This window comes from Antedon mediterranea, chromosome 8, assembly GCF_964355755.1.
Source record: "Antedon mediterranea chromosome 8, ecAntMedi1.1, whole genome shotgun sequence".
In the NCBI taxonomy this organism is placed as follows: Eukaryota; Metazoa; Echinodermata; class Crinoidea; order Comatulida; family Antedonidae; genus Antedon; species Antedon mediterranea.
The window spans coordinates 24,740,043-24,763,982 of NC_092677.1; the positions used below are offsets into that span (position 1 = coordinate 24,740,043).

Genomic DNA, 23,940 nt, shown 5'->3' on the forward strand with positions numbered 1-23,940 from the left:
ATAAAGAGATATGTTATCAAATAAATGTTAAACTATATTCGATACATTTAATATTTACATCCACACAAACAATCTCAAAGAAACTAAAACATCTAAATAAAAACATACCCTTGATAACATTGTATTAAAATGAATATATAATGCACATATTACTATATAGTTTAATTTATCAATATATAAAAATTACATACAATTATCACTAATGTTAATTTTTTATGTACAAAAGTTATAGTTTATATATAAATGTTAATGCATATTCATGATTGTTATTGCATATATGCATGAATATTAATGCATATATAAGATTGGTAATGCATATGCAAGATTGGTAATTCATATGCATGATGTTAATGCATATTCATGATTTTTATTATTGCATATACAGTATGCATGAATATTAATGCATATATAAGACTGGTAATGCATATGCATGAATGTTAATGCATATTCATGATTGTTATTGCATATATGCATGAATATTAATGCATATATAACCGTGAATAAGTGCATTTTGTAGGATTGTAGATAATAAATAAATCATTTTGTTTGACAAATCCAAAGGAAATTACTCACATTCTTTAGCTTTCGCCATCTTGGCTGATGGCTTGATCACAAGTGATCCGGTCCACTACTACTTCCTGGAAATCTGTTGTTATTGTTTCTAGGTGACGTCATACTTTTTCGTAGCAGTGATGTGTATACGTGATCGAGATATACAGCCCCTTCGTCGATTGGGATGGGGCAAAAATTCTTGACAGAGACTCTAACCCATTCAAGCGTAGAATCAGAGAGGCAATCCAAATCAGAAAGAGGGGGACTAACGCAATCAACCGCGACGAAGGGGCTGTATATCTCGATCACGTATACACATCACTGCTACGAAAAAGTATGACGTCACCTAGAAACAATAACAACAGATTTCCAGGAAGTAGTAGTGGACCGGATCACTTGTGATCAAGCCATCAGCCAAGATGGCGAAAGCTAAAGAATATGAGTAATTTCCTTTGGATTTGTCAAACAAAATGATGTATTTAATGCATATATAAGATTGGTAATGCATATGCAAGATTGGTAATGCATATGCATGAATGTAAATTGGATCTAAATGTTTATTTATCGCTGTATGTGTTCTCCACATAAAATGTTTTTATACATTTTAAAAAAATATATAAATATTACAAATAACCACCAGTTATTTCTACAATATATATAAAATACATATTGTTTAATGTAAGGTATTTCAGCCTATTTACAAATAACCTAGTTATCACCCTCATATTCTACCGTTTATAAAACTTACTAATTAACCCTGAGAACAATGGGATTCTACAAGAATAATAATACGATACCTACAAAATAACTACTACTACTGATTTATACAGGTTTTACACATTTCTTTCTAAAATTGTTTATAATAACGTTAAATATATCTTAATATGACAAAACTAATTTGATACACGATTGCCGAATTTATTTGAATAATTGCTCCTCCCTCCTTGATTAAATGCTCCTCCCTCCTCAAATAAAAGTACAAATAGAACATCGTTTGGAATAAACCCCCACCCCACTCCTCAGGACATTTATTCGAATAAATATGGTATACATATATGTATTAAATATTAGTATTCATTTAGCAATTTGTGAATGTCCATAATTGTTGACTAAAATAAGTCTTTTTATCCAATTGATTAATTTGAGGATCTTTAATATGGTCTACATCATCATTATGAAATACTTTTTATTCAATTATTAGTAATATCAATTAATCTACTACAAACGCTAAATAAATAATATATAGGTTTCAATTTTATCCTAGAAATAGTTTCCTGCAAATAAAAGCACGGCTTTGTAAAAAAAAAATTAAAATAGACACTTTAAAATGGAAGGAAACGTGTTAAAACAACAGGCTGCAGATCTAAAGTTTAATAAATGTTTTTACAAAATTAGAAGGGAATAAATTTTACAAAGAAGAGTACAGATGCTGGACTACAAGAAGTTGGAAATACTAAAAGCACACACACACCCACACGATTAAACAATATAATTACATAAACAATTACAAAAAGATACGCGGGAAGTTAATTAATTGGAAGAGAAAACAAACAGGAGGGACCTATAAAGGTTTCTCAGTAAAATCTTTGTATTGGAATGTGAACATAAACTACTTTGGATAAACATGCGTACATTCATGTATTTGGAATTTCTTAAGCCTGGTTTCCATAAAATTGATACGCTGATAAACTTGTGAGGCAATCAACTTTCAACGAATCAGCTTGCCATCCTGTCATCACGGATTCCAATGCAATAGAGCAATATGTAAAGCGATTTGTTGAAAAGTTTAACTAGAAGTTTCTTAACCATAGGTAATATGGTTTGGATTTGTTGAGTAGTAAGAAGGTGGAGACTGTGAGTAATCTGGGGGAGGTGTCTCTAATGAAGATTTGTATTTATCCGGATCGTCCATAACGGCAGTGTACGACGGTGGAAGGTCTTGGGCAGGGGGCGCCGATGGTGATGTTGGCACGTTTGTGGTAGGTTGTAACTCAACGCCAGCATTTTCAGGTTGGGCTGTAGTATCATTATTTTCTGCCGGTGGTGGACTACTCTTCTTCTTGCGGCATAAACAAGCATAACACCAGTACAAGCCAACGATCGACCCAATCGTAATACCTGCAATAGCGCCACCAGATAATCCTCCTGTCATATAAAGATTTGAATTAATGCACTTGTATAATTTATATTAATACCTATATATTGGTAAATTGGTAATGTGATTTTCATTTCTCTTTAGAAATCGCTGAATGAAACTTATCCATGGAACGAAATACATTTTGATAACCACTGTTAGCTCAGTGAATAAAACGTGTGACCATTGATGGATGTACGGTCAATTTGATTCCGCAAATGTTTGATTGAAGCTTCTGTTTGGCTGTTTCACTTTACGGTTTGATTTAGCTCTTCCTTATTTGTATCTCCATTTAGATCTTTTAGAATCCCATATGATAACTCATTTTTCAGTAATTTACATTTTTGGATTAATATATAATTATTAATATTCTTTCTTACCTGAATGTTTACATTTTACAGCAAAATCTGAAAAATGGGAACATGATTCATACGTATTTTCATAAGATTCACAATCGCTTAGATTTTCATCGTAATCGTCACAATTAAAGGTGATTTTGTGAATTGGCGATTCATCAACTTCAAACGTGTTGTAATTGTAAACATTTGTCGTCTCACCACCGCCTTGGTATCCTAGTTGCTTGCAAAGAGTTTCGGTCTCAAGCTCACCCCAATCATAAGCACATACTGTTCCCCAAACACCGTACAAGAATACCTGTACTATTCCTTCATTGACGATATCATTTTCGTACTGCCCTACCAATTTTGCATCCAGGTGATTATAGTGTTGATCTAGTAAACAACAAAATAATATAGCTCATGTAAAAAATTAATATTTAAAAAAATAAAAGATACCCATTTGCGACCCAAGGACATTACTTTTTTAATGACGTGAATCAAGATGTACATCATAAACTGGGTCAATATTTTTACAGTAGAGAGACTAAATTGACCACTCTCAATCATTATGTTATCAATCAATCATTAAATTACTGCTCTACAGTACGTTTTTTTAAATGTATTTATCTGTATAATTAACATTTTGTCTAGATTAATTGCATGAATTTTGTATGGAATAATATTTATAGCATTAAGATTCACTCAACCATGACAGTTTACATACTTGTTGCGTATACTGAATACACATGCAATGATTAATATATTAAACTAATCTATGCCAGGCTAGCAAGATGTGAGGCCTAACTAGAAAAGTACAGTATATACAGGCTGTGTGATGTTTAAATAAAGTGTTATAAATAAAATATTAATGTTTTTATAATTTCTATCAATAAAAACAGTCGCTGCTGTAGGAGGAATGCATGTGTGCAGCTTGTCTCACACAGCAGAGTTCCTCACACAGCCATGGCTTTGTTTTGTTGTTAAATTGCACCTTCAATGTAAGCAAATTATGACATCATCGGTCATTTTAAGCGTACATAAAATCCATGGAACGTAAAACAGAGGTTTTCCAATGTATGATCTTACCTTCGTTTGTACATTGTAATTTAACAGTATCATAACAAAAATATTTCGTCTGCGGATTATTATGGCAGTACATCAAACCACTTTCATATCCATTACAGGTAAATTCAACCTCATAGGATGAGTAACCATCACTTATTTGGTAACCATTCACCAATTCATCACTTCTTTTGTAGCCAAGCTGCCTACACGCTACTTCAGAATTTTCGCTTGTCCACTCATCATTGCAAAGTATTGTCCACTCTCCTCTATATAATACCTCTAACCGACCAACGTTTGAGTAAATTCCATCAACTAGACGGATTGAATATTCTTCCAAACCAGGATCAACTATATTTATAACAAAAGAAATATTTCATATAACACCTAAAAATAGTTAATTGCATGAGAACAAACTGATTCATAGGAAGTTGAACAAATTTCAATTTCTACATAATATGTATGATTTAGTTGCAAAACGCAGAAGTTTGAGGCCCTTGGTTTAGGGACACTAAGTGGTCTTCTAATGCTAGAAGCATTGGGCGTTTTTTTGCCTTTTTCGACATATTTTAGTGTCCTTTTTTTCTCAGAGTCCTGCTTAGAAAGCCCTCATTACAGCTGGGGCCCCTGGGTGTATGATACATGCATGTTATCAAAGGATATCCTAGTACAAGGTAATGAGAGATGGCACTGAGATGGTGAAGAATACTTACGAACCTTCAGAGCACGCCAAAGACACATCTTCACTATGGCTGCAGTCATGTGATCTAATTGTGTTATATGTACACATATAAAGCCTAGCCTCATCACCATCGCATTGCACTTCATCTAAAATAATCGACTGATACTCAGATCCAACATAGCTGTCTGAAAGCAAATAATTCTCAGGTGGGCCGAAACCTAGTTCCCGACATACCACTTGGGCGTCTGGTGAGTTCCAGCTATCATCACAAACTGTTCCCCATTCTCCGTTATGGTATACTTCAAGGCGTCCTTCATTGTCTGAAGGTCCACCAGTTAGTCGAATTTCAAAAACTGTAATAAAAAAAAAAGATAATAAAATATGTTGCTGAACTACTTTCATCATCCTGATATTATTTAAAGAAAAGTGAATCGAGTACACATCAGCCTAATTTAAAACAACACTAACTCACATGATTGGCTTAAATATGGTAGTGATATGACATCATCATGTCCATATATGGGCACATCACATTTTGTTTGTCACATTAAGTTTGATAGTGTAGACAGAGCTTAATGCATGTTTTAAAGATAAGTGTGATTGTGTACAGAATGGTGACAACATTGTTTGTGTAGGAAGTTAAGGCCTTTACAAAAAAAAAATATTAATTATTAAACTTTACCTGAATAAACTGAAATGATAAGTGATAAAGTGAGTGCCACTCGCAATAGTAGCATCTTCTTTTGAGATAATCTGAAACAAAATTTTAAATTTAATATTTACACATTATTCACAATTACATTTACAATATTTAATAATAGTATACCTATAGGTAAATTTAGTAATTTTTTTAATTGATTAATTACACATTTATTCACAATTCACAATTTTTAATAAATTTAGTATACCAAAAGCGAATGAACACCATTTTATACAATATTAAAATAGGCCTAGAACTTTTTTTTTTAAATTTTGAAAATCATTAAGTGTATACAGTACTACTTAAATACTAGCTAGTGATGGCTTTCACTTTTGATAAAGATTAACATCATAAACAAGGCAACTGAAACCTGTCATACGTACTTGGCCTACATCTACAGCAAGTTTTTTTTTTATTGTATTGTACTACTGCATATAGGCTAGGCCTTGTTTAGTTTTTGTTACAATTTTTTTTAGCTTTAACAACTAAGTTGTAGAATAAGTTTATTTAGAATTTGATTGTAATTGTATTGTCTAATGACCTTTTCAGCCCAGGCCTACGTATATAAAAGCAAGCACATTAACGGGTAGGCCCGATATCGGCTTCTGCTGTCTCCTTGTGTCAGTCTCTCTGCTGCCCTTTCCGATACGACAGGCCTAGCTAGAGTACTTACTAGAGGGATTACTAGGCTAGTTATACTCTAGCCTAGGCCCTATGTACACGTAGTGGGCTAACCCGTCTACATACTAACTAATACTATTTTATTAATACTGTAAAAACATAATTATTTAGGCTAGAATGGCAAAAGTAGTGGTAATAAATAGGCTAGAAATACCAGAAAAAGCGGTTCCTTATTTATATGTCGTCTCGAGAGAGCAGCAGCAGCGGCACAGCGTTTCCAATAGCAATGGCGCCCTCTATTATGGCAAACTTTAGTCATAATATTAACACATGTGAGTTTACATCATCACTGTCTAATAATAACTATGACGAGACATTAATCAAATCAATATTTTATTAAAATCTGCATTTTCAGTTTCATTACTTTATTCATAACAGTTTGTTACAAATTCATCGATTCAACAAGGATTTGGTCCCGGATTTTATATATTTTCGTATTGTTTCAAATGTAAAATATGAATATAGACCTACATGGATTGAATATTATTTAATAGCCGACAGAAATGGTTGTATCAGGTATAGCCGGAAAAACGGATGTTACAATCCGTGCGGGATATTAAACTATGTCATAGATTATCTCATAACCTCCTTTTTTTGGAAGACATAACAAATGGCTCTTGTTTTTCCAAATGTTGTAAGCAAGTTTCCAAGTAAATAAATCTATATATAAATTACATACGGGAAAAATTCGGTAAATCGTGCGTTACTTCTAGAATTTTTACTCGATGGTATATATATAAAGTAAAGTTGGTTCATCGTTCCTTCTACGGTAAATGTTTTTAATAGCTGGAAATTATTATTAAAGCTCGGGTACAGCATCATAACGTTGAAGACAAATGATTTTCTTAAAAAACATATTTTGATAAGATTTAATTCACGTTTATACAAACGTATTGCTTAGCGATGAATGAAACATTCCAATCTCTCTCTCAGTAAATTTTGGTATAACACACAAGTAGGTAAATCTATGGGCCTTTGGGGGATAAACTTAAAACCTTTGACAATAAATACATAAACCATTTTGTATCACCATTTGAAGTGCAAATGTCTTACTGTGAGTGTGTGGGTACTGTTTAAACACATTATACAAATAAACGTTATTACTAACAGTTGCTTCTCAACGTTAATTGTAATTAATTAATAATTACAAAAAATATAAACGTAGTAGTGGTGTATCCTTACAAGTACTTTACTATTTCAATCAACTATGACAGTGACAGTATTAAATCGCAAATGTTTTACTGTGTTTAGTGGTACATTTTATCGTATTAAACATAAAAACAAATATTAGGTTGTTACGAATGAAGAATATATTTTAAAATGGTTCCTCTTTGCACCCATTCTTTTGACCATCTTTCAACCCTAATGTTACATACAAAACACAAATTGGGTTTGTTTAAATTTGACTCAAGTAATTCTCATTGTGCTAATTTTTAGTTGACTACATAATCCGTGTCTATTTATTCGTTCCTCCTGCAAACGACTTTATTATAGTCCTGCGCTACGTACATTTGCAATTCCCGAAATTACTGTGTATTTGGGAACCATCTGTGGGCACGCGTACCATCTAGTAAATAGTAATTCCTTATTGCGACTTATTGCGTCTCAATTAAATACTACCGGTACTGATATCCACATAAATGCTGCCATTCAATTGTGTAGAATCGATCCTCGTCATTTTATAGCTTTCAAAGAAAAACAATAAATTATATACACAGTACTGTATAATGGCGGTCTTTACAGTACTGTATTTCTAGTGGTAAACAATCTCTGTTCAAGCAGCCACTGGGTTGTCAAAGGCCTATGTGTTTTAAAAGTAGTCCGGTTGAAACCTAACTGTACTGGTGGCTACGGCCAGCTGTTTATTGAACAGCACATTCGTGTACTCGACATTTTATACCTTTTTTTTTCGTCTTTGTGTTGCCCTGGAAAACCACCCAGAAGGTTAAGTATCAGCGTCTAACTTCTAACTCATAGTATTGTAACAGTGTCGTTCGGTATTTACAAGGTCGAGTACGTCCTCCTTCGTTCACGTCCTGACCATACTAACTTGTATTGCTTTGAAAAGCCCGCCATACCTGACGTGGCATGCGTCATCACGCGATTGGTCGAACCACGGTTAATAATTTACATAATGGTTAAATCCGTCTTGTTATGGTTCCACTAATGCAATAGGCCTACTACGTATTAATACTATTAATTTATATTATTAAATTTATATATATATATCTCCCGCCTCTCGTTAAAATGCAAATTCTCCCGATATGTTGAATAAACCAAAATAATCTCCAGATATATAAATATATTTATCAATTTTAATATTTTAATATTGATACAGGAATAGACAACATACTACTATTGGTCTGTATAATGTTTATAACACATTCATGCATGGAATAATAAGTGGAATAATGAGTTGCCAGCGCATGTTTTGCCTTCAGCACGCATTATTGATGCCAACATTTATATTTATTTTTAAAAGTAGACATATTTCCTTTTCATTTAATTTATTCGACCAATAAACATATACAGAACAGAAACAAAGCAGAATGGTCAGGGGCAACTAAAGCAAAACAATTACTATAACTCAAAGAGTCAGTTTCCCCTTAAAAAACATCAAAATACAAAAAATATTGCACCAAGTAAAACATTTGTACAAGCTTAATAAATTTAAAAAGTCTCTTAATACTCAAAATTAGTATAAGGGATCGGTACATAAATATACAAAATTAATAGATTAATAATCAGAAACAGCATCTCTTTCAGTGAGGTAATGTCGGAAAATGTTAAAAAGACCTGAACTGCTGAATTTCTTACATCATCAGGAAAAACAGACCACATACGTGGAAATAGATTGACAGGAGAATTACTAAAGGCTGTGGTGCCAAGATATACTCTGCAAAAGATAATGTAACCTGTTGAAAAGCAATGGGTTAAAATGAACAAAACGAGTGAAAAAGCACTCCCCGATCTGCTTGGCATGAAGGCAGGCGCATTACACATTTCATTTACAAATCTACCCACTTAGCGAGTATTTTGACGAATCACCACAGGATGGATCAGAACTGTCGACAATGACAATGATTAATTTATCGACCCTTTCAGGGTATGAAAGAACATTCTTTCAACCTTATACACATAACTAAACACTTCCAGACATAAATATTTTGGTCTTATACAGCAACATCTAACTAAAACAAATAAAAAATTGTGTGCATAAATTTAGCTAAGTTTGAGAGTTTTTTTTTGGATCTGGTATTAAGTAATAGATAATAAGTCGCTTGTGATTTGTCAACCTACTTGCGTTAGGCCTACACAAGCGAGTTGACCAATGACAAGCGACTGTTCGAATAATCCGTCGCTTGTGATTGGTCAACTCCTTGCATTTTTAGAAACAAAAGCTAAAGCAAAAAGTAAACAATGCATACAATTAGATTATATGATCATCACTAGGCAGTTTAAAATTTCTCTCCATTAAAATTATATAAAATAAAAATTAAAGTTTAATATTAAAACTAAACCAAATATATTGTTTACATGATTAATAAAGAGATATGTTATCAAATAAATGTTAAACTATATTCGATACATTTAATATTGATATTCACACAAACAATCTCAAAGAAACTAACAAATCTAAATAAAAACATACTCTTGATAACATTGTATTAAAATGAATATATAATGCACATATTACTATATAGTATAATTTATCAATATATAAAAATTACATACAATTATCACTAATGTTAATGTACAAAAGTTATTGTTTGTGTATGAAATATTAATGCATATGCATAATTGTTATTGCATATTTATGAATGTTAATGAATATGCATGAATGTTAATGAATATGCATGAATGTTAATGCATAATTATGCATGAATGATAATGTATATATGCATAAATGTTAATGAGTATATAATAATAATTCATTCTTATATAGCGCATATAAGCAAGCTCTCAATGCACTGAACATTATTACCCCAGTCATTTTTTGGATCAAACACGTATGGAAACATACTCCCATGCAGCTAGTAATCAGCGCAAAGTTGAAAGTTAATGCATATATGCATGAATGTTAATGCATATTCATAAATAATAATGCATATATGCATGAATGTTAATTTGATCGGAATGTTTATTTGTTAAAAAAAATGTTTTTATACACATAGAACATCGTTTGGAATAAACTCTTTTCCCCTCCCCTCCCCCCCCCCCCCACCAAATAAATAAACGCCCCACAAATTGCACATATCCACAATATATTACTTATATTTAACATTTATATTTGTAGTAGAATTCATAATCTACAATTCAACAACAATTTGAAACAATTTTTACTGTATTTTATCACTTTTTGATAATTGATTGTGCTGAACTTTTTCAAATTTAGGGAGAATTTATTTGATTATACATGTTACCATATTACGCTAACAAAAATAAACGCCGCTCTCAAATAAACGCCCATCTAAAAACCCTCCTGAACAGTAATCACCTCAGGGTATTTATTCGAATAAATATGGCATACATATCTTGTATTCAATATTAGTATTCATTTAGCAATTTGTGAATGTCCATAATTGTTGACTAAAATAAGTCTTTTTATCAAATTGATTAATTTGAGGATCTTTATAATGGTCTACATCATCTTTATGAAATAATTTTAATTCAATTATTAGTAATATCAATTAATCTACTACAAACACTAAATAAATAATATATAGGTTTCAATTTAACATAGAAATAGACATCGTTTCCTGCAAATGAAATCACCACTTTGTAAAACATTTAAAATAGTATGTATTGGAATGTGAAAATAAAATACATGTATGGAATGTATTTGGAATTAATTAACTTTTTTTAACCTGGTTTCCATAAAATTGATACGCTGATAAACAAAGGGACCTATAAACATTTCTCAGTAAAATCTTTGTACTGGAATTTGAACATAAACTACTTTGGATAAACATACGTACATTCATGTATTTCGAATTTCTTAAGCCTGGTTTCCATAAAATTGATAAACATGTTGAGGCAATCAGAAAGGCATTAAACCAATTCAACTTTCGAAGAATCAGCTTGCCATCCTGCCATCACAGATTCCAATGCAATAGAGCAATACGTGAAGCAATTTGTTGAAAAGTTTAACTAGCAGTTTCTTAACCATAGGTAATATGGTTTGGATTTGGCGAGTAGTAAGAAGGTGGGGACTGTGAGTAATCTGGGGGAGGTGTCTCTAATGAAGATTTGTACTTATCTGGTTCGTCCATAACGGCAGTGTACGACGGTGGAAGGTCTTGGGAAGGGGCGGGGGGTGCCGATGGTGATGTTGGCACATTTGTGGTAGGTTGTAACTCAACGCCAGCATTTTCAGGTTGGGCTGTAGTATCATTATTTTCTGCCGGTGGTGGACTACTCTTCTTCTTGTGGCATAAACAAGCATAACACCAGTACAAGCCAACGAACGACCCAATCGTAATACCTGCAATAGCGCCACCAGATAATCCTCCTGTTATATAAAGATAGAGATACTAATCGATTCATTTGTTTATCATCATTAAAATGTATAATATATACGAATTAGGATTCGTTTTATTTGTTTTTTTGTTTTTTGTTCATTTACATTTTTGTTCATTTCATTTCAATTTTTTTTGTTTAGTTTTGTAATTACATTTTTTGTAATTACATTGTGGTCTAGTTTTGATTTTTAGCTTAAAGTGGTGATACTTAATAATTACACATGTCGCGGATTCGAACACGAACGTACTAAGCATTGATATCAATGACCATGGCGTTTTACTCAGAGACAAACTGTGACATAACATGGTCGCTGAGACGTCAAATTACTGCTATATTTTACCTTTTTATCCTTAAATTTCAGGAAAGTGACATAGCATATCGTTTATCAATAAACATCAGTGTGCCAAATGTGAGCACGTACCGTTCAGTGGTTTTGGAGGAGATACGTAAAATACGCAAAAAATTTAGTAGCATTAATATATAAATCCAAAGGCAAATAACTGAAAAAATGACAATGCTGTGGGTATCAGTGGCTGGATCTCAATGGATACAAAAAAAAAGCGAAAAGCTAAATCAAAACGATAAAGTAAAACAGCCAGAAAAGTTAGCAGAGCTTTCGGGCAACACTAGCCCTTCATCAGTGCAAGTGAATTTGGATAACGTCATAGTATAAGAGCTGGCAAGTGCTGCCTGGGTGGACAGGAATAAAAGAAATACAACAAAAGGAGACAGGGTGGAGTCTGAATAAGAGTAGAAAACAAAGAAGGTAGCTTGGTAGAGATATAAACAATTTTGGAATGAAACTAAAAAACAGCTTAAATGGTAGCATTAATATATAGACATTGTTTCGTACCTTTTTTACATTTTACAGCAACATCTGAAGAATGTGAACAGTAATACGCAGGCTCAGATTGACAATCACTTAGTAGATGATGGTCATAATCCTGATTACAATCAAAGGCTACTGAGTGAACTGGTCGGTCATCAACTACAAATGTATTGTAATTGTAAGCCTCTATCATCTCACCACCGCCTTGGTATCCTAGTTGCTCGCAAAGAGTTTCGGTCTCAGGCTCACCCCAATTAGTAGCACACATCTTCCCCCAAAGACCGTATAAAAATACTTCTACTATTCCCTCATTGGTGTTATCATCGTACTGTCCCACCAATCGTGCATCCCCATGATCATAGCTTTGATCCTCTGTAGAAAGAACAAATTTAAGAGCCATTGTCTGTAAAAATCAAAGATTTGGTGGCAGATGTAAAAAAATGGATTTCTCTCAAATTTTTACCATGAATAGACATTTCAATAAAAAGCATATCTACAACATTCATTTTAATTTTTAGCCTCCGTTTCCATGACAACGGTCAATTATCCAAATTTTGATGTTTTTGCCATTTTTCACAGATTTTCTATAGTGAAAAAGTACAAACTTGTATACTTATTTTAACCAAAAATACTTACAGTATACAGTTTTTGTTTATAGCAGTGTAAACAACATGTATTATGTTCCATTTAATGTAGAAAAAAAATAAATTACAAAATGGAGTTTGGTTGATACCATTATTTTAAAAAGGGGTGTTTTTTAAAAATATTTTTTTTATAAAAGTATACCTCATAAACGTACCTATAACTTCCAAAGTGGTGTTTTTAAATCAATGAGGTTTTTTAATTTGATAGTAAATAGGTGTCTAAACAATAATCACGAAAAAAACACTGGGGTAAATTTCGTACATAGGTTTTGTGTTGCCAAGAAAATACAAAAAATATAACAAAATATCAACAAACAAAACACATGAAACACAATTTAAATATGGCTAATCCAATAATAAAATGTATATGTGGCTTGTCATAATGCTACTAGAGTCATACGAATAGTTTAGATAAAATAGGAGAATGTGTTGCCAGGTTTATTTCAATTAATTGCCAGAAAAACAGTATTTTGCATTGAAATATTTAGTTGATGGCAAATAATGTTAAACTTGGAAATAATTGCGTCAATGGTTTTTATAAATTTTTAAATCTATTTTGTGTAAAGAGATACAGAAAGACCTCCAAAAAAATCTGACCTTGTAAATAGGTCATTTGAGGTCAAAAGGGGTCAGAATGCAAAACAGGACAGGTCCCCACTTTACTACAACTATTAATGTTTGATCAAAATTTACAGGATAGTTCATAACAATTCTCAACAATTTTCATATTTTACCTATAGTGTTACCTTAACAACCATTTCTATGTGTAACTAAGGAAAGTAATTTTTTTTTTAAACGTAAAAAATGGCGTTTTTATAAATACAAAGAATTGATTGCATTTGTAATTTTTCTCAATTTTACTTCTACTGCATTCCATTAATGACAAACTTGACCTTGTAAATTCATTCATTTTGAGGTCAACATTTTACCATAGTAACTGTTTCTATGTGAAAATTTCAAAAAAATAAGGGGTTTTTCAAAAATACAAAACATTTTTTCTACATAGTTTTACATTTCTACTTTTTGCCAAATTTACTTTAAATACTGAATCCCAATAATCTCAGAAAGAAAGTCTTGACGAATCTGAATAAAGGTAAAAAAATTACCTTTAGTGTTATCTTAAACCTGTTTACGTAACTAATGATATTTAAAAAAAAATTAAATATGGAGTTTTCATGAAAAAAAAAAATTACATATTGAGGTCAAATGACATCAACATTTTACCTATAGTGTATTGTAGCAACTGTTTCTATACGTAACTAAGTACAATATTTTTAATATGGGGTTTCATGACTACAAACAATTGATTACATAGCTTTACTACCTTTTCCCAAATTTACTTATCTACTGAATCCCAGAAAATGTCTGACCTTGTGAAAGGGTCATTTGTTGGGTCAAGTTATGTCAAAATGTATTATTTATGTTATCTTAGAACCTGTTTCTATGCATAACTAAGGATAATTGTTTTTTTTAAATACAGTTTAACCTCCCGTAAGTGGCCACCCTCGGGACCTGGAAAAGTGGCCGCTTATAATTGTAGGCCTATTATTATTTATAATCAGGTGGTTTAGTATTTTTTAGCATTTTCAGACAAATTTTAAAAACTTTTATCATATGAAAAAGGGTCGGTCAAAATCTGTGTAGTTTTCTCATCTCTTCACAGTAATGTTTTTAAAACCTCTTCAAAATAAAGCTAATATATAAAGAAATACAATAAACAAGCACCTCTAATTCATAGGTTCATGCAATAAGTATCAAATTTTTCGATTGGCCGCTTACAAAAAATCTCATTTTTTGTATAAAAAGGTGCCCCAGCTGCTTACGGTAAGCACCAAATGCACTAATTAGATAGGAAGAACAAACAGGCTTTTCAAAGTGCGTCCGTTATAAGGGAGGTGGCCGCTGTAAATAAAATATGGGGTTTTCATGAATAAAAATAATCACAGAAGAAAGTGCTTACGAATATGACCTTGTGAAACGGTAATTTGAAAATGCAAATAAGGCATGCCTGCTAATAATCTACAAATTTAAATTTGTATAAGATAAATATGCAAAATCTAAAGAATATCTCAATTTTAGTTACCATAGTAACTGTTGCTATGTATAACTAAGAGAAATTAAATAATTATCAGATAATTATTAATTAATAATTTATACTGAATCCAACCATCACAGTAAAAAAATATAGAATTTAAAACCAATATTTAATAATAAAGTGTGATATTTTACATGCTGACCTTAAATGAAATGAAATTTCAAATCAGGGCTTCAATATTTGTTATGTAGCATTAACATACCATGAGTATATCATTGACTTTTGATTGGTTCTATTTTGGGGAGGGGAAAGTGGTGGATCCAGGACTTTTAAATAGTTAGGGGGTTGAAGGCGAGGGTCTAAAAACTTAACTTTATGTCCTATCTTTTGCATTGCAATTTTTAACTTGGGGTGGGTGGGGGCTTGGAGAAAAGGAGAGGGGGTGGGATGGAGGAGTTTGAATCCGTCTATTCATTAAGGCGATAGCAGCGGCAGTGTGGGTGGTGCTTGAATGCATGCATTTGACACTCTATAGTGGATGATCGACCAAAGTGTTGCAGTTTATCTTTTTGTGGTTATAGTCGGGGTGGGGGAGGGGCGGAGGGAGGGTGGTAGTCGAAAGTGGTGGTGGATGGGCATGTGGGATCTGCTTAGGTTAGTAAATAAAAGAAGTAAACAAATGAAAGAGGAGCTTCAAAATAAGAGAGGAGTAATCTGTTGCAAAGATTAAAATTCACAACGATCTGATAATTTATTCAAATTTCCAGAGGATATAACCTATAAAATGACATTAAAACTGGGAATTACAGAATCTATAATTAAAAATTATTTTTTTTCTCACAACACAACTAGAACTATATAAAACATTAAGAATTTTTCTGACCAATGAGTTTCAAATCAAATAATCAAAGAAAATAAAATGTTTTTACTAATATACCATGTTTTTTTTTTATAAAAATGCCTATGTTTCTCGCAACACTGCTTGTAGATTTTAAATTTACCCCAGTATTTTATTTTAGAAATCAATTATTAAACATTAGAACTACCTATTTGTAATAAATCAGCTAAAAAAATACACCACTTTGGGCGTTATGGTGAAGTAAAGTTTAGTTGCATTGAACAATTTTAAAAAAGTGAAAAACACCCCTTTTTAAATAAATGGTATCTCCCAAAGTATGAAATAAAAAAAAAATAAAAAAGTTTGAAACAGGTAAACAATGCATTGTTATTATGCATACACTAATTATTTTTTATAATTAAATGAACAAAACAAAAATATCGTTCATCAAAGTAGTACCAATATCCATTTTAAAAAACCTTAATAAAGGACAAAATTTGTCAAAAACACAAATTTGGCCGTTGCCATGGAAATATACATGTGAAAAAAAAAATACTTCATATTTGATTTCTCTCAACACATATATAGCCATGTGCAAAATTTGAAAGAAATCCATTTTTTTGAGTCTGCCACTCTTTTTGATATTTCTTTGATTCTTACAGACAACGGCTCTTAACTACTTAAATTTTGGAATATGCTAGAATGCGACATCTGGTTTGCTATTTCTATATTAGATAGCACAGTCGAACCACTGCTTTGGGACACCCCTACTCAGGAAAAAAAACACTATTAAAATGACAAATGATTAGCAGGAGCAATACATACATTTAACTCTCAATGAAACAGCCTGTCATACATTAAAATGTTGTGTGGTTCACTATTTCTATTCTTCTTTGCATCGAGGACTTTTTGCCTACATAATACGATTCAAGCTAACAACATATTATGTTTTAACTCTACGGCCAACACTCTTTTCAGGGGACACCCCTATTATGAGGATGCTTTGTTGGGTTTTAAAGGAGCTGTTATAGTGTATACTGCTTCCAAGTTCAATGTGTGTCACTCATTCTCAAGGATGTGATTATGCTAAGTGGAAGCTTCCAATTTATTGTTTACATTTTCATTCAGCCTAATTTAAAACAACACTCACAACAATCTCTTGATTATGTAAGGGTTTCTTTATTTCTCCTAACCTTTCTTTTTTCTATTTTGATCAAATATCAAAGATTCAAGTTATTCTAGTAACGTTAGTAGCTTACCTTCATCTGTACATTGTAATTTAACAGGTTTATCACAGTAATAATAATATTGTTTAGTAGGAGTACAGTCCTTCAAGTGACGTTCATATCCTTTACATTCAAATTTGAACTTATAAGAGTAATAGCCGTTACTTATTTCGTTACTAAACGCCAATTCATCACTTCCATGGTAGCCAAGCTGTCTACAGGCTACTTCAGCGCTTTGTCTTGACCAATAACCATTGCAAATTCGGCTCCACTCTTCATTTTGGAATACCTCTATACGACCAACGTTTGGGTAAATTCCATCAACTAGACGAATTGAATAACTGCTCTCTGTTTTATTAAAATAAAATATGATTGGACAGTAACAGTAAATTGCAAGAACACATTGATACATACTGTACATATGTAGGACGCTGAACAAATTTAAAATAGGCAGTGCTTATGGCAGTGTTTATTTATTCAATTTTTCAATACAAAACAAATATAAAAGGCAAGGAAAGACCAAACAGGTGCTAAACACCTATGCTAGTTGGTCAAACCAGAACAGAGCATAGAAATAAACCAAAAAAAAAAAATGTTCTATAATTAAAGAAGAAAGTGACCAACTACCAAATGGTCTCTAATTCTAGGGGCATTTTCGACATATTTTAATGCCCTTTTTTCCCTTCAAGCTTGCTCAGGAGGTCCTCATTACCTCTGGACCCCTGGGTTAAGCCAGTGAGTGCTCACAGCTGTTACACCAATGCTTATGGGACCAACCTATTGATGTCTGTATAATACAGTATGTACATGTTATCAAAGGATATCCCAGTACAAGGGGATAAGAGATGGCACTGGGATGGTGAAGAATAAGTACGAACCTGCAGAACATTCCAAAGATACATCTTGCCGATGGCTGCAGTCATGTGGAGTTGTCCTAGATGTACACATATAAAGCCTTGTCTCATCACCATTGCATTTCACGTCATCTAACACAATCGGCTGATACCAAAATCCATCGTAGCCATATGAAAAAAAATAATCCACAGGTGGGCCGTAACCTAGTTCCCGACATACCACTTGGGCGTTCAATAAGTTCCAGCCATTATTACAAACTGTTCCCCATTCTCCATTATGGTATACTTCAAGGCGTCCTATATTGTCTGAAGGTCCACCAGTTAGTCGAATTTCAAAAACTGTAATAAAAAAAAAGGTTATAAAATATGTTGCTGAACTATATTCACCCATCCTGATAATATTTAAAGAAACGTGATTTGTGTACACGTCAGCCAAATTTAAAACAACACTAACTCACGTAGTAACCGGTACATAGTATTTTGTAAAGCTCTGTCTACACTATGGGTATTGACAAACTGCAAGCCATGGATTCATTGGAGTCAGTGGCGTCGGCCCACGTTAATTGCAATTCAAGCGAGTCAGTAAGTGTAACTGCACTATTGTACCAAAAGTGCGAGGCACCATAAAACATATTAAATAATTTAATATAAATTAGTACGTTCATATGAAACATTAGAGAGGAGTAATTATAAAATAAAATCATTATTGTATGTTATGTTGTTCTAAACATACCCTACTACAGTCAACTCTCCCAATACCGGACTCTCCCAAAACCGAATTCACGAAAAACCGGACTTTTTTGGAGGGCCCAATTTGTCCCTATTCTAAATGTACTGTAATTTATTATGAAAACCGGAATACCCAATTCCGGACAAATTATGAAGTACAAAACACGAAAATTAGCGTCTGAAAACCGGACTGACAGTTAAAAAACTCCACTCCGTTAACCCACGAGGCGGCAATTGCTTTGTTGCGTATCGAACTGCGGTGGGCTTTTTCACATCGAAGCGCTATGTCTTAATGTCTATTGTTTTTAGCAGGGAGTTGTTAACAACTCCCTGTTTTTTAGCATATGAATTGTTTTTTAATAAAGTTCAATTTACATTCCACTTTGTGTCTTTGTTTTGTTTAAATTATTGTTAAATTCACAATTGCAATAGGACTTTAAAAAGGAATGTTTCACTAAAAATGTGCATCATTATAAATTTAGAAATCATTATGGCAAAACATAAATGGAATGAACTTGACTTAACTAGTGTTAATAAACTTTGAAATGTTACCAATTAATTATTGTGTCATTATTGCTTGGCTCGTTTACCTAATCAATTTTCATCATTGCTATCAAATTACGTCAAAATAAAGTAGCTTAAAAAACATGTGGTCTAGGTGTGGGCGTTTTTATTTGATTATGACACCTCTGCACATGCGCATCAATCAAAGCCCTTCACCCATGCTGCTGCTAGCTAGCTCACGAAAAACAATAAACAGACCGAAATTATGTTCACCGTACGTACGTACGTAGGCCTTTTTGCCGTTAAAAACACATTGAGAAACAATAATTTACTATTGTAACATGTTTTATTGGTACAGTAAATAATGTAACTTTTAAAAGGGGTAAATTGAATTAGCTTAATATTAATAAAGTAGGCCTAGGCCTATCAGTATTTATTTAATTAAAACTAGATTGACACAATCATAGCCTAGCCCTAGGCCTTCCCTACGCTAGGAGACCGTACCGGGCAGCATTCGGACCGGTGATTCAAAGCATTTTCAGTGACAACGTGATGACTTTAAAAATATGTTTTCAGGAAACCGGACTTTCGAAAAACCGGAAAATATATGCCCGCCCAAGGGTGTCCGGTATTGGGAGAGTTGACTGTACTACTGAAATAAAGTCCAGCCTGCCTGCTGCATGCTCCCTTCTTGTTGGTCTCGCTTGTAGTTATTTTTTTCAAAATGTTCCCCGCCGGCCCACCACACAGCCCAGGCCTAGTCTAGCCCCTAATACAATATAGGGCTTCCTACTAGATGATATTTTGTTGAAAAAAATACATTTCACAAGACTTAGATTTAAAATATCTGTAATCTACTGTATTCGTCCATTGACAGCGTTGATAAAGAAGCTACTGCTAGGCCTAGACCGTACTAGGCATACAGCGAATAGCCGTCTCTACTCCGGCGGGCGGGCTACAGTATACTATAGGGCCTAGGCTAGCTAGCTAGGCTTCTTAGACGGTGACCAGGCACCACCTAAAACTAACTGTAAACATCGAAGTCGCATCTGGATATTCGAAATTGTTAACATAATTACATTAACGGTAGGTACACACAAATATTAACAAAGGCTTATTATTATTCGAAGGCTCGCACTTTTGTTGTCACAGAAAGCTTTATAGTGTAGACAGAGCTTTACCTACGACAAGTGTGATTGTGTACAGAATGGTGTGACAACATTGTTTGTGTAGAAAGAAGGCCTTTACAAACAAAAATATCAATTATTAATCTTTACCTGAATAAACTGAAATGATAAGTGATAAAGTGAGTGCCACTCGCAATAGTAGCATCTTCTTTTGAGATAATCTGAAAAAAATAAAAATAAATGTGTAAGTTTGGGAATTTTTTTAATTGAATATTTAAACATTTAATATTCACAATTACATTTACAATATTTAATAGCATACCAAAAGCGAATGAACACCATTTTATACTATACTGTCTGTTGCAAAAATCATGGAACTAGCTCTGGAAATATTGAAATAGCCTAGGCCTAGGCCTAGAACTTTTTAGGCTAGACTAGTTTAGTTTTGTTAAACTTTTTTTAGAGTGATCAAATAACTTATTTTTATTATACTTGCTTGTTGTAGCTAAACTTGAAGTTGTAAAATAAGTTTATTTAGAATTTGATTGTAATATTGTATAGGCCTAGGCCTAGTTAGTCTGATATTTTTGCAGTACATAACCTAATTATTTTCAGCACAGGCCTACATAAGAAGTAAGCACATTTAATTAACGGGTAGGCGCAGCACGATATCGCCTTTTGCTGTCTCCTCTCGTCAGTCGTTTTGCTGCCCTTTTCGATACCCTACTACTAGGCCTAGGCCTAACTAGGCACCAGACTCTAGGCCATATGTAACACGTAGTAGGCTAACCCGCCTACATACTAACTAACACTATTTTATTAATACTGTCCTAATAATGTACAAACATAATAATATTTAGACTAGCATGTCAAAAATAGTGGTAATAATAGGCTAGACATACCAGAAACGGCCGTCCCTTTCTTTTATGTCGAGCTGAGCAGCATAACATAGCGGTTCCATTTGTAATGGCGCCCTCTATTTTTACATCATCACTGTCTAATAATAACTACCTGTATTAATATTATATCTGCATTTTTAGTTTTCATTACTTTATTCATAACAGTTTGTCACAAATTCATCGATTCAACAAGGATTTGGTCTTGGGTTCGGTATATTTTCGTGGTGTTTTAAATGTTAAAAAAATGAATAGGAATATGAATTGATCCTCGTCATTAATTATTTATAGTTTTGAAACAATATTATTGTCAATTATAAATTATACACAGTATATGGCAGGTCTCACACAGTTAGGCACAAGAAATAACGTGGTGCGGTTTTCGCAAGAAAAGGAAACAATCCCTGTTCAAGCCACTGAATGAAACAAGGCCTCTATGAAAAACTGGTCAGGTTAAAACATACCCGAGCAACCGTATGCACATACGTATGCACAACCGTATGCACATCCTGTGCACATTCGTGTAGGCCTACTCATTTAATGCCTTATGTTCTTCCATTTTTCGTATTGTGTGGCCCTGAAAAACCACTCAGAAGGATACCGTACGTTTCGGCGTCTAACTTCCAACTCATAGTAACAACAGTTTGTCTATTATCGTTTGGTAGGCCTATTTACAAAGTCTGGTTGAGTACGCCCTCCTTCTTTCACGTCCTGGCCATACTAACATGTATTGCTTTGAAAAACCCGCCACACCTGACGTGGCATAATGCGCCGTCGCGCGATTGGTCGAACCACCAAGGTTCGCAATTTACATAATGGTTAGATCCGTCTTGTTATGTTTCCACTAATGCAATACGTTTCCCCGTACGTTTCGTATAATAAGTTTACCTCCGCCATGGAGATCGTGTAATCGATCGTGTCTGTTTTGTTTGTTAGCAGGATTACTCAAAAAGTTATTGTAAGATCTTTACCAAAATGAAAATACAGATAGATATTATGTGGTCAAGGACCATTCCATTAAATTTTGGAGGCAAATCTGGACTATGGAGGTATTTATACCTCCATGATCTAGATCACTTCTTAATATTATTTTTCAAACCTGCTAGATAGGACAGAATTTTCAAAAGCCGGCGAGCAGTTAAAGTAACAAGTAAAAACTGAATATGCATTTTCTCGAGAACTACTTGTCTAAAAAAGTTCATTTTTGTACAAGAGGCAAGAGGTATAATTGTTGCTTTGTAATTTAAAAAAAACATAATTTGATTCAATGTACAGGTTTTTTGATATGAGTAGTTTAAAAAAACCTATTTCTTTTCAAATTCACTGGTTTGTAATTTCCACTAATTTATTATACTCCGAATATTGATACGGGAATAGAAACCATACTGATATCGGTCAGTATAATGTTTATAATCCGTTCATGCATTGTTTAGTAAGTGAAATAATGAGTCGCCAACGCATTTTTGAGGCCAATATTTTTAGGTTTTTCATAGCGCCCTCTATGGTTTTTATAGTATTATATCACCCTCTATAGTTTCATAAAATCTCCCAAAATTTAATTTTCCAAGTTGGGAGGTCTGACATCCCTAGCTCAGCAGACTGTCCTGTTAAAAACCGTTGTTGGGCTCTTAGCGGCTTAGTTACTTAACCGAGAAAGTTGGTTCCTGGGCCACCAAAGTTAGCGGTAAAATGTGCAATGAAATCGACTTAACAGGGTAAATAACTAAACGTGATAATTGTCATTTTCATAATCATTATAATAATGAAATCATGTCATATACTAATAATTATATAGACAGAAATAATTCACATGAATATCTTTATTTTGACATTAAGGACACAATTATATCTGACAATGGATTTACAATCATTTATCCATCGTCCCAAAAATCATATAAAATACCATTATTTCGATAATCTGTACATTAGAGATGCTACAGCTTGCTCTCTATAATTAAAATAGTATAGCATATATCACAGTGTTGCTATAGTATCATACTATATAGTATCATACAATAGTATCATACAATAGTATCATACAATAAATCATACAATAGTATCATACAATAGTATCATACAATAGTATCATACAATAGTATCATACAATAGTATCATACAATAGTATCATACAATAGTATCATACAATATTATCATACAATATTATCATACAATAGTATCATACAATAGTATCATACAATAGTATCATACAATAGTATCATACAATAGTATCATACAATAGTATCATACAATAGTATCATACAATATCATTCTATAGTATCATACAATAGTATCATACTATAGTATCATACAATAGTATCATACAATAGTATCATACAATAGTATCATACAATAGTATCATACAATAGTATCATACAATAGATCATATTATATAACACCTATATAAATTCCTGTCATTTGATTGGACGAATGTGGGTCACATGGCGTGCAATAGTACGCACTATTCAACGATCGTTAAATAGTACTTTTTGAAACATTTTTGTGTACGAAAAAAAAACGTCTAGATGTTATATAAAACAAATAATGAATGTTTTGTATTCGTGTAATGGTACAAATAATGGCACTTGG

General features: G+C 32.9%; 1 protein-coding gene across 1 annotated transcript; it reads right to left on the reverse strand.

Moving 5' to 3' along the window:
- Positions 1-748: 748 nt before the first annotated feature.
- LOC140057728 (scavenger receptor cysteine-rich type 1 protein M130-like) lies at positions 749-21,384 on the reverse strand. Its single transcript, XM_072103449.1, has 12 exons — positions 21,361-21,384; positions 20,609-20,679; positions 18,123-18,437; positions 17,278-17,592; positions 12,526-12,873; positions 11,317-11,661; positions 8,967-9,045; positions 5,451-5,521; positions 4,804-5,121; positions 4,111-4,437; positions 3,067-3,417; positions 749-2,697 (listed from the first exon to the last, which is right to left on the reverse strand). Exons 2-12 carry the CDS (start codon positions 20,661-20,663, stop codon positions 2,354-2,356), a joined length of 2,868 nt encoding a protein of 955 aa, XP_071959550.1. The 5' UTR covers positions 20,664-20,679; positions 21,361-21,384; the 3' UTR covers positions 749-2,353.
- Between the last annotated feature and the right edge of the window lie 2,556 nt (positions 21,385-23,940).

Excerpts from the sequence above, each read along its gene's own strand:
- LOC140057728 (XM_072103449.1), bottom strand. The coding sequence starts at position 20,663 with ATGCTACTATTGCGAGTGGCACTCACTTTATCACTTATCATTTCAGTT. Across the intron at positions 5,522-8,966 it reads GGTCTGTTTTTCCTGATGAT|ATTATCTCAAAAGAAGATGC; the intron begins GTAAGAAATTCA and ends ATTTTGTTTCAG. Across the intron at positions 4,438-4,803 it reads GTCTTTGGCGTGCTCTGAAG|TTGATCCTGGTTTGGAAGAA; the intron begins GTTCGTAAGTAT and ends TTATAAATATAG.